The sequence below is a fragment of the Chlorocebus sabaeus genome, chromosome 16 (genome assembly GCF_047675955.1).
Source record: "Chlorocebus sabaeus isolate Y175 chromosome 16, mChlSab1.0.hap1, whole genome shotgun sequence".
Classification (NCBI taxonomy): Eukaryota; Metazoa; Chordata; class Mammalia; order Primates; family Cercopithecidae; genus Chlorocebus; species Chlorocebus sabaeus.
Genome location: NC_132919.1, coordinates 72,784,948 through 72,797,654, shown reverse-complemented (window position 1 = coordinate 72,797,654; position 12,707 = coordinate 72,784,948). Strand labels below are relative to the sequence as shown.

At 41.2% G+C, this 12,707-nt stretch overlaps 1 protein-coding gene across 1 annotated transcript in view; it reads right to left on the bottom strand.

The window, feature by feature from the left end:
* The window catches only part of FBXO47 (F-box protein 47), a 30,097-nt gene that overhangs the window by 10,579 nt on the left and 6,811 nt on the right, over window positions 1-12,707 (bottom strand). The window contains exons 4-6 of the mRNA XM_008012889.3: window positions 9,192-9,268; window positions 6,314-6,391; window positions 3,615-3,723 (exon numbers count right to left, since the gene is read on the bottom strand). Coding sequence (XP_008011080.2) covers window positions 3,615-3,723; window positions 6,314-6,391; window positions 9,192-9,268 — 264 coding nt within the window. The remainder of the gene's footprint in view (window positions 1-3,614; window positions 3,724-6,313; window positions 6,392-9,191; window positions 9,269-12,707) is intronic.

The window sequence follows — 12,707 nt, the reverse complement described above, 5'->3', positions numbered from 1 at the left end:
CAAAAGCTTTATTGAGATATAAATCACATACCATACAATTTACCCATTTAAAGTGTACAATTCAATGGTTTTTAGTTTACTCACAGATATGTGCAGCCATCATCATAGTTAATTTTAGAACATTTTCATCACTTCAAAAAGACATGCTGTTCTTTTTGTTATCATCTTGTTATCTCTCTGTCCTTTACCACCCCCAGCCCTAAGCAACCAATACTCTACTTTCCATCTTCATGGATTTCCCTATTCTGGATTTTTTTCTTTTTCTCTTTTTTTTTTTTTTGAGACAGAGTCTTGCTCGTCACCCAGGCTGGAGTGCAGTGGTGCGATCTCGGCTCACTGCAACCTCTGTCTCCTGGGTTCAAGCAATGCTCCTGTCTCAGCCTCCTGAGTAGCTGGGATCACAGGCGCTTGTCACCACGCCTGGCTACATTTTTTGTATTTTTAGTAGACATGGGGTTTTGCCATGTTGGCCAGGTTGGTCTCGAATTCTTGACCTTAGGTGATCTACCTGCCTCGGCCTCCCAAAGTGCTGGGATGACAGCTGTGAGCCACCACGCCTGGCCCCTATTCTGGATTTTTATATGAATGAAATCATATAGTATGTGGCATTTTGTGACTGGCTTATTTCACCTAATACAGTGTTTTCAAGGTTCATCCATATTGTAGCATGTATCAGCACTTCATTCTTTTTTTTTTTCTTCAACTTTTATTTTAAGTTCAGGGGTACATGTGCAAGATATGCAGGTTACACAGGCAAATGTGTACCATGGTAGTTTGCTGCACAGATCATTCCATCACCCAGATATTTATTTATTTTTATTATACTTTAAGTTTTGGGATACATGGGCAGAACGTGCAGGTTTGTTACATAGGTATGTGCCATGGTGGTTTGTGCCATGGTGGTTTGCTGCACCTATCAACCCGTCATCTACATTAGGTATTTCTCCTAATATTATCCCTCCCCTTGCCCCCATCCCTCCATCACCTAGATATTAAGTTCAGCATCCATTAGCTATTCTTCCTGATGTTCTCCCTCCCCCAACCCCCACAGCACTTCATTCTTTTTAATGGCCAAATAATATTCTATGGTATGGATGTACTACTACATTTTGTTTATCTATTGACCCATTGATGGACATCTGAGATGTTTCCATCTTTTGGCTGCTATGAATAATGCTGCTATTAACATTCGTGTAGGCCAGGCATGGTGGCTCACGCCTGTAATCCCAGCACTTTGGGAGGCTGAGACAGGCCCACTTGAGCCCAGGAGTTTGAGACCAGGCTGGACAACATGGTGAAATCCCATCTCTATAAAAAAATACCAAAAAAATTAGCTGGGCATAGTGGTATGTGCCTGTAGTCCCAGCTACTCGGGAGGCTGAGGTTGGAGGATTGCTTGAGCCCAGGAAGTGGAGGTTGCAGTGAGCTGAGATCGTACCTCTGCATTTCAGTCTGGGTGATAGAGCCAGACCCTGTCTCAAAACAAAACAAAACAATAACAACAAAACCATTCATGCACACGTTTCTTGGTGGACATATGTTTTCATTTATCCTGGGGCTATATACCTAGAAGTGAAATTGATGTATCATATAACTCTATGTTTAATCATTTGAGAAACTGTCAGACTATTTTGCAAAGTGACTGCACCATTTTACATTCCCGCCAGCAATATGAGGATTGTTGTCACATTCTCACTAACACTTATTATCTAAATCGAACTTTCTGATTCTAGCCATCCTAACGGAATGTGAAATGGTATATACTATTTCTCTGCTTTTCTGAGACAGTGTCTCATTCCGTTGCCCATGCTAGAATGCTGTAGAGCAGTCATGGCTCACTGCAGCCTCAACCTTCAGGGGCTCAAGTGATCCTCCCACTTCAGCCTCCTGAGTAGCTGAGATTACAGGTGTGAGTCACCTTGCCCAGCCTATCACTGTTTTCTTTCGACAGCTTTATTGAAATATAATTTATATACCATACAATTCAATCATTTAAAGTGTGCAATTCAATGGTTTATAGTATATTATCAATTTTTTTATATTGTGGTAAAATATAAATCACATAAAATTTGCCATTCTAACTATTTGTAAGTATGCAATTCAGTGGCATCATTTATATTTACACTGTTGTTCAACCACCACACTGTCTATTTCCAAAAGTTTTTTATCACCTCAAACACAAACTCTGTAACTATTAAGCAATAACTCCCCACTCTCCCCTGCCCTCAGCTCCTGGTAACCTCAAATCTACTTTCTGTCTCTATGAATTTGCCTGTTCTAGGTATCTCATGTAAGTAGAACCATACAATATTTGTCCTTGTGTTCCTGGCTTCTCTCACTTAGTATAATGTTTTCAAGGTTCACCCATGTTGCAACATATACCACATTTTGTTTATCCATTCACCTGTTTTTTTTTTTTTTTTTTTTTTTTTTTTTTCTGAGACGGAGGGCCTCCTCTGTCACCCAGGCTGGAGTGCAGTGACTGGATCATGCCTGCCTACTTCTTTTTTTTTTTGTAGAGATGGGGATCTCGCTATGTCCCCCATGCTGGTCTCTAACTCCTAGGCTCAAGTCATCCTCCCACCTTGGCCTCCTAAAGTGCTGAGATTATAAGCATGAGTCACTGCCCTCTGCCTGCCATGATTATTCATATACATGTCTCCTTCTGCACATTGTGGGAGTTTCTCAGAGTGAAACAGCTCGATATAAGGTTCTATAATTTAAAAATATGAAATATTTCTGGTATATAGAGAGGTTTACAGGATGCTATAATGAGCTCCTTTGTATCTACCAGTTGGCTTAACGAATAAAAGATCATCAATACAGTTGAAGCCCTCTTTCTCCAATCTCATACTGCTTTTCTACCTCACTGTCTTATTCAGTATTTATCATTCCCTTACATTTCTTTGTCCTTTTGCTATATATGTGTGCCACAATTTATTTTTATTTTTGAAAAGGGGTCTCTGTTGCCCAGGCTGGAGTGCAGTGGCTTGATCTTGGCTCAGTACAGCCTCAATCTAGTTGGCTCAAGCTATCCTCCCACCTCAGCCTCCTGAGTACCTGGGACTATAGGTACATGCCATCACGGCTGGCTAATTTTTTTTTATTTTTTGTAGAGACAAGATCTTGCTGTCTTGCCCAGTCTGGTCTTGAACTCCTGGCCTCAAGGGATCTTTCTGCCTTGGCTTCCCAAAATGTTGGGACTGCAGTTGTGAACCACGGCACCTGGCCCACTATTTATTTATTTATGGAGACAGGGTCTCACTCTGTTGCCCAGGCTGAGTGCAGTGGTGCGATCACAGCTCACTGCAGCCTCGACCTCCCAGGGTCAAGTGATCCTTTCACCTCGGCCTCCTGAGTAGCTGGGACCACAGGCACACACCACCATGCCCGGATAATTTTTTATTTTTTGTAGAGACAAGGTCTCACTATGTTGCCTAGGCTGCTCTTGAACTTCTGGACTCAAGTGATCCTCCGACTTTGGCTTCCCAAAGTGCTGGGATTTTAGGCATGAGCCACCACACCTGGCCAAAATTACTTTTAATTACATTTTTAAAACTCTATTTTTTCTATTTTAATCTCTGTAAATTATATGCAAATTGTAGTTTTTTTACCTGGTTTGCTGCAGACAGCCATTTGCATCTTGCGGCAGAGATTAGTCAGTTCGCATAAGAAATTATAAACGCGATGGCACTCAAGTTCATCCCAACCTGCTGTTAAGGTCTGAGGAAAATAAAATAAAGAAAACATTGTGGATATTCAGACTATCAAGTCAAACCATAAGTCACACGAGGCATGGTGGCTCACGCCTGTAATTCCAACACTTTGGGAGGCCAAGGTGGGCGGATCACCTGTGGTCAGGAGTTTGAGACCAGCCTGGACAACATAGCAAAACCTCGTCTCTACTAAAAATACAAAAATTAGCCAGGCATGGTGGTGGGCACGTGTAATCCCAGTTACTTGGGAGGCTGAGTCAGAATTGCTTGAACCTGGGAGGCGGAGCTTGCAGTGAGCCGAGATCATGCCATTGCACTCTAGCCTGGGTGACAAGAGCAAAGCTCTGTCACAAAAACAAACAAACAAAACAGGCCAGGCGCGGTGGCTCACACTTGTAATCCCAGTACTTTGGGAGGCCAACGTGGCAGATCATGAGGTCAGGAGATTGAGACCATCCTGGCTAACAAGGTGAAACCCTGTCCCTACTAAAAATACAAAAAATTAGCTGGGCATGGTGGCACGCACCTGTAGTCCCAGCTACCTGGGAGGCTGAGACAGGAGAATCACTTGTTCCCGGAGGTGGAGATTGCAGTGAGCCGAGATCACACCACTGCACTCCAACCTGGGCAACACAGTGAGACTCCGTATCAAACAACAACAACAACAACAACAACAACAAGAACATAAGTCACTACTGCTTTATGAGTGTAACTGTTTTTAGCACATGATCAAGGTGATGTGCAATTTTTACCCATTATGGAACTATCAAATTAATAACAAATTAACATAAACAAAACTTGGAAAGCTCCAAAATTCAGTTTATTTTTGGTTGGAAAGGAAGTATCTCTTCAGATAACTTTTTTTTTTTTTTTTTTGAGATGGAATCTCACTATGTTGCCCAGGCTGGAGTGCAACGGACAGAACTTTTTTGTTTGTTTGAGAAGGTTTAAATGGTACTGAATCCTGAACTTTGACAATGTGAGGCAAATAACCAAAATCCTGAACACAGTTTAGATATCTGACTTACAACCATGCTATGGCTTTAAGACTGGAGTAGAATCCCTTTTGACACCCGCAGTTGTCATTTATGATATTGCTTATAAATGAGAATGATCCAATTTCAATGTGACAATTCTGAGCATTTATTTATGACTTTTTTTCCAGAGATGGGGTTTTACCATGTTGGTCAGGCTCGTCTTGAACTCCTGACCTCAGGTGATCGGCCTGCCTCAGACTCCCAAAGTGCTGGAATTACAGGTGTGAGCAACTGTGCCTGGCTATTTATGACTTTTGAATGTCAACAACCAAAAATCTTTTATTGGCTGGGCACAGTGACTCACGCCTGTAATCCTAGCACTTTGGGAGGCTGAAGCAAGTGGATTACTTGAGGTCAGGAGTTTGAAACCAGCCTGGCCAACATGGTGAAACCCTGTCTCTACTAAAAACACATATACACATACACACACACACACACACACACACACACACAATAGCTAGGTGTGGTGGCAGGCCCCTGTAAACCCAGCTACTTGGGAGGCTGAGGCAGGAGAACCACTTGAACCCAGGAGGCCGAGGTTGCAGTGAGCTGAAATCATGTCACTGCACTCTGGCCTGGGCGACAGAGCGAGACTCCATCTCAAAAAAGAAAAAAAAAAAAAATTAATCTGGCTGGTCGTGGTGGCTAACGTCTGCAGTCCCAGCACTTTGGCAGGCTGAGGTGGGAGGATCACCTGAAGTCAGGAGTTTGAGACCAGCCTGACCAACATGGCGAAACCTTGTCTCTACTAAAAATACAAAAATTAGCTGGGTGTGGTAGCACATACCTGTAATCCCAGCTACTCGGGAGGCTGAGGCAGGACAATGTTGAAACCCTGTCTCTACTAAAAATACAAACAAATAATTAGCCAGGCGTGGTGGCGGGTGCCTGTAATCCCAGCTACTCAGGAGGCTGAGACAGGAGAATCGCTTGAACCTGGGAGGCGGAGTTTGCAGTGAGCTGAGATCATGCCATTGTACTCCAGGCTTGGTGACAGAGTAAGACTCTGTCTCAAAAAATAAATAAATAAATAAAAATTAATCAACACATGTAAACTACTTAGAACAGTGTTTGGCACATAGTAAGCTGAGTAAACGCTAATTATTATCTTCTTTGTTTATAATATAATAGATCAGTCAAAATGTTCTTGAATTACTACAACTGATTACTAATATCACACCTTAAATAACTAGCCCAAGATTAAACTCATTATATAGATAGATATAGACACACGCATGCACACACACCACCCCATAATATTTCTAATCTTTACAACTAGTAGAAACTTTGAGGACACCAATTCTTCAGGAGGAGTAACCTTCATTCAGCATGTAGAATGGTTTGGGGGATAAATAAATGTCAAACATTTTTTACCACTGAGAAATTCAAAATGAAAATCTGAGATAGCAAACATTATTAGATTAATACATTCTCAAATCTTTATTTTGCTCTTTTTAAGATTATTATAACTTTATTAACCTATGAAAAGAGAGACTGGATATTCTATTTGTTAGCAGTTCCAAAGGTATCCCTTTTCTTCTCTGATTAAAAAAAATGTACCTGTAAAAACATGCCATAACATGTTAATCCTAAACACTGCATAGGAGCTGCACAGCCATTGAATTTAAAGCAGGAAACCTGTAAAGAGAACAATGTTAATACCTCCTTGTTGGTGAAACTATAGTTTGACAATAGTGGAACAATGGTTTGACATTCAAATTTAATGGAAATAAGCAAGAATTTTTTCAGCACCTATTCTGATCAGCATTGTGTTCCATAGGTGGGGATTATAAAAGTAGTATAAAAGTCTCAGCCGGGCGCAGTGTCTGACGCCTGTAATCCCAGCACTTTGGGAGGCTGAGGCGGGCGGATCATGAGGTCAGGGGATTGAGACCATCCCGGCTAACGCGGTGAAACCCCATCTCTACTAAAAATACACAAAAAATAGCCGGGCGTGGTGGTGGGCGCCTGTAGTCCCAGCTACTCCGGAGGCTGAGGCAGGAGAATGGCATGAACCCTGGAGGAGGAGCCGGCAGTGAGCTGAGACGGCGCCATGGCACTCCAGCCTGGGTGACAGAGGGAGACTCCGTCTCAAAAAAAAAAAAAAAAAAAAAAAAAAAAAAAAAAAAACTCTACTCTCAAAGAAGTTCACAATTTATTTAATAATAACAATAATTTTTTATTTTTATTTTTTATGATGGAGTCTTGCTCTGTCACCCAGGCTGGAGTGCAGTGGCATGATTTTGGCTCACTGAAGCCTCCGCCCCCTGGGTTCAAGCGATTCTCATGCCTTAGCCTCCCAAGTAGCTGGAATTACAGACACCTCCAGGCCTGGCTAATTTTTGTACTTTTAGTAGAGATGGGGTTTCACCATGTTGGCCAGGCTGGTCTTGAACTCCTGACTTCAGGTGATCCACCTGCCTCAGCCTTCCAAAGTGCTAGGATTACAGGTGTGAGCCACCGTGCCCTGCAAAGGTTTTACACAAGAAGTTATGAGGCTGGGCGCGGTGGCTTATGCCTATAATACCAGCACTTTGGGAGGCTGAGTTGAGTGGATCACTTGAGGTCAGGAATTTGAGACCAGCCTGACCAATATGAAGAAACCCTGTCTCTACTAAAAATACAAAAATTAGTTGGGTGTGATGACAGGTGCCTGTAGTCCCAGCTACTTGGGAGGCTGAGACAAGAGAATTGCTTGAACCCAGGAGGTAGAGGTTGCAGTGAGCCAAGATTGTGCCACTGCACTCCAGCCTGGGTGACAGGGCGAGACTACATCTCAAAAAAAAAAAAAAAGAAAGAAAGTTATGTTGGCCAGGCGTGGTGGCTCACGCCTGTAATCCCAGCACTTTGGGAGGCCGAGGCGTGGATCACCAGGTCAGGAAATCGAGACCATTCTAACATGGTGAAACCCCGCCTCTACTAAAAATACAAAAAATTGGCTGGGTGCTGTGGCTCACGCCTGTAATCCCAGCACTTTGGGAGGCCGAGGTGGGCGGACCACGAGGTCAGGAGTTCGAGATCAGCCTGACCAACATGGTGAAACTCTGTCTCTACTAAAAATACAAAAATTAACTGGGCATGGGGGCACACGCCTGTAATCCCAGCTACTTGGGATGCTGAGGCAGAAGAATCACTTGAACCTGGGAGGCAGAGGTTGCAGTGAGCTGAGATCATGCCACTGCACTCCAGCCTGGGCAGCAGAAAGAGACTCCATCTCCAAAAAAAAAAAAAAAAAAAAAAATTAGCCAGGCGTGGTGACACATTCCTGTAATCCCAGCTACTTGGGAGGCCAAGGCAGGAGAAGTGCTTGAACCTAAGAGGTGGAGGTTGCAGTGAGTCATGATAGTGCCACTGCACTCCAGCCTGGGCGACAGAGTGAGACTCCGTCTCAAAAAAAAAAAAAAAAACCGTATTTACGAATGTGATGCTTTAGGAAGAGTAATCTTGATTCAGCATACAGAATGCTTTGGGGAGTAATGAATTGGATGACAGAAAGGTCATCTGGGAAGCTGCAATAATAATACAGACCAGAACTCAATGTAAATGCTGACACGAAAAAGTTGGCAGGGCAAGGTGGCTCATGCTTGTAATCCCAGCACTTTGGGAGGCCAAGGTGGGCAGATTGCCTGAGGTCAGGAGTTCAAGACCAGACTGTTCAACAGGGCTAAACACCGTCTCTACTAAAAGTACAAGAATTAGCCAGGCATGGTGGTGGGTGACTGTAATCCCAGCTACTCGGGAGGCTGAGGCAGGAGAATAGCTTGAACCCAGGAGGTGGAGGTTGCAGTGAGCCGAGATCACGCCGCTGCACTCCAGTCTGGGTGACAAAAGCGAGACTCTGTCTCAACAACAACAACAACAAAAAGAAAAGAAAAGAAAAAGTCAGTGTATCAGAAACAGTAGATACCACTGAGTGTTGAACTGAACCATCAAGAGTTGGACGTATGCTTGGATTTGTATATAAAAGTCTTATAAAGAGACTATGCCCAAACATATTGATACACATTTCCAAGTCTATTATCATAAAATGTTTGTTGTTTTATATATTAAACACTTTCCTATGTTTCTATACATTTAAACAATAAAATTTCAATATTCAGAAATTATTTCACTTCAATACAATATCTGAATCACTACTTTAAAACTTCCTTAGGATTTGTATGAGGTGTAAAATACACTTTATACTCTGAGAAACCTAATAAACTTCAATGATGTGCTTAGTTATATATGAAAATGGTTTTATAATAAGTGAAAGATTACTATATTTTGACATTATATAATCTCTAAGTACTTGGTAAAATATTAGACTATCATAAATCAATTTTTTAGTGCTAATTCATGAAATTCTACTAATACAGAGTAAAATGAGCATGAGATAATAAAATAATATCTTTACTGGAAATCAAGATTGTAAACTAATTTAGAAGTATGATCTTACTTCTGTGAGTATCTTGTGAATGTACTTTAGCCTTTCCTTGGTGGGTAGCAGCAATGTACATCTTTTAAACAGTAGACCTAAGAAAGTAAAGAGACGTAAGAAAAAATGACAACAATACAATTAAGAATATCAATAGAGCACAGAATAATGTTTCCTGAAAGTCAAGTATGGTATACCACAGTGGACTATGAGTTGATATAGTTTTTAAGAGAAAGTTTGGGAGGAAGGGTGCAAAACACTTTCCATTTGTGGTATTTAACAAGTGACTCTGATGCTCATCTAAGAGGCCTTGGCATAAAATCTTGCAAAAAATTGTTAAATTGCTTCTACAGGACACGTGGAAAAATACATAGAGTATAAAAGATACAATAAGAAAGACACGCTAGAGAAATTTTATTTTGCCTGTATTCCATAGAAAGCAGATTTCAGCATCTCTTGAAATTAACCTCATATCCATATCCACAAAGGAAAATGTTTTAAGAGTTGCTAATCTAAAACATGGAAAGAATGAGAAAACAGATTTTTCTTTTTTTTTTTTCTTGAGACAAGGTCTTACTCTGTCGCCCAGGCTGAAGTGCGGTGGCATGCCATCATGACTTACTGCAGTCTTGATCTTCTGGGCTCAAGTGATCCTCCCACTTCAGCCTCCCAAGTAACTAGGACCACAGGCATGTGCCACCAAGTCCAGCTAATTTTTTTTTTTTTTTTCTTGATACAGGATCTCACTCTGTCACCAGGATGAAGTGCAGTGGCGCGATCTCTGCTTACTGCAACCTCCACCTCCCAGGTTCAAGTGATTATTCTGCCTCAGTCTCCTGAGTAGCTGGGACTACAAGTGCACAACGCCATGCCCAGCTAATTTATGTCTTTTTAGAGACGAGGTTTCATCATGTTGGCCAGGATGGTCTCGATGTCTTGACCTCATGATCTGCCTGCCTCGGCCTCCCAAAGTGCTGGATTACAGGTGTGAGCCACCGTGCCCAGCCCAAGCCCAGCTAATTTTTAAAAAAACATTTTTTTTCGTAGAGATGGGGTCTTGCTTTGTTGCCCAGGCTGGTCTTGAATTCCTGGGCTCAAGTAATCCTTCCACCTTGGCCTCACAAAGCACTGGGATTAAATTGCATTGGGCTGAGAAAACAGGTTTTGTATCCCTCTCTCCAAATACAAAAATTTAAGTCATAAGTACTTAAAATTTCAGAGGCTAGATTTTTTTCTTTTTTTCACAGAAAGTATCCAGTTAGGATGAAATATCCATTTATTCCTTCTAAGATATCCTTTTATGGGACTTGCATGCTAAGAATGTATAGGATTTTGTGTACAGATACTTTAAAAAGAAAAAAAAACTCAGTTTCTCAGTGAGATATATAACGTGAGCTACAGTGACAGGAAGTGTATGATTTGTTTCCTCTAACTTTAAACGTTCTATTTTCCTAAAATGGCAATACATTGTTAACATTCCTATGAGGGCAAATGTCCTCAAACTAAATAGAAGATATATGGTAGGGAAATATATACCTGAACCTCATGACGTTTTTCAGCTTTCATATTCTCTGTATTTACTTTTTACATAAGATTATAATTACTTTACATAATTCTGAAGAATCTATAGGAATCTAACTTATTTTTAGAAGTTGCTATGTTTGAGTAACACATGAACAGAATTGAGTTTTAAACATAAACCCTCTTTATTTTTGTATATAAAGACATTTTTCATACTTGACAACTAAGGGAAAAGAAAAAAAAGACATTTTTCAGTGTTTAGTTTTTAAGCTGAGTTCTTTCCCTTTCATACTTCGGTATCCAGTTTCACAGCACATCATAACTAAGGAATTCTAGGCATTAATTCTTAGAATTCTTCTCCTGGGCACAATTGATCCTCCTGCCTCAGCCTCCTGAGTATCTGGGACTACAGGCACGTGTGACTGCATCCAGCCTTATTTTGGTATGCTGATTGCCTAACATAAAACTCCTATTTTTAAGGCTCACAACTTACCATAAAATCCAATACCAGCTGTTTAAAAAAAAAAAAAAGAAAACCATAGGTGCTCTTTAGAGACTTTTTTAAAGTTCTTCCCTAAATAGAGTCAGATGTAATGTTCTTTCCACATTGGCCATCTGCTCTGTTTTACATGAAAAAGCAAATTAAAACTTATAATTGGCTGAATACGGTGGCTCACGCCTGTAATCCCAGCACTTTGGGAGGCTGAGGAGGGCAGATCACTTGAGGACAGGAGTTCGAGACCAGCCTGGCCAACATAGTGAAACCCTGTCTCTACTAATACAAAAATTAGCTAGGCATGGTGGTGCGTGCCTGTAATCCCAGTTACTGGAGATGCTGAGGCACGAGAATCGCTTGAACCCAAGAGGCGGAGGTTGCAGTGAGCCGAGGTTGTGCCACTGCACTCCAGTCTGAGCGACAGAGTGAGACTGCCTCAAAAAAAAAAAAAAAAAAAAATTCTTCAAAGCATTGTGTGTGTGTGTGTGTGCGAGCGCGCGCACGCGCGTGTGTGTATGAATATGAGACAGGGTCTCACTCTGTTGCCAAGGCCAGAGTGCATTTTCAAAATCGACTCACTGCAGCCTCGACCTTTGGGGCTCAAGTAATCCTCCCACCTCAGCCTCCTGAGTAGCTGGGACAACAGGTTTTGTCCTCTAATTTGTTTCCTCTAACTTTAAACGTTCTATTTTCCTAAAATGGCAATACATTGTTAACACTCCTATGAGGGCAAATGTCCTCAAACTAAAAATAAGATTTATGGTAAGAAAATATATACCTGAACCTCATGACTTTTTTCAGCTTTCAGCTGGGCCACCATGCCCAGATAATTTTTTAATTTTTTGTAGAAATGGGGATCTCCCTATGTTGCCCAGGCTGGTCTTGAACTCCTGGGCTCAAGCGATCCTCCCACCTTGCCTTCCCAAAGTGCTGGGATTACAGGCATGAGCCACTGAGCCCGGCCCAAAGCACAGCATTCTGAAAATCTTATTTTAATGTCTGAAAACAAGCTGGATACAGTCACACATGCCTGTAGTTTCAGATACTCAGGAGACTGAGGCAGGAGGATCGATTGTGCCCAGGAGTACAGGCCAGCCTGGGCAACACTGCAAGATCCCATCTCAAAAAAAAAAAAAAAAAGTGAAAACAATAACAGATCAGGTAAGAATGACAACATGAGAAAATGGTAAGTGTATCAAACATTTACTTAAAGAATTAGTCATAAATGAAGTGTTTGCATCAAAATTAAACAGAAAGTTGAAATCATTACATGAATACAACCATCTAAAAAAGCTATTAAGATCAATACATATTTGTACTTTTTACTGAATTACACATATAATTGTCTTAGTGTTTTTGTCAGTTTAAGTAATTGAGACTTGATCAGGGAGAAATATTTCTTTCAGATCAAAACCAAAGTATAAGCTCTACTGTATTACCCAGGTACCACTTCCTCTACAACTAATGATGAACTGAAAATAATTCTTTTTTTTTTCTTTTTTTTTCTTTTTGAGTCGGAG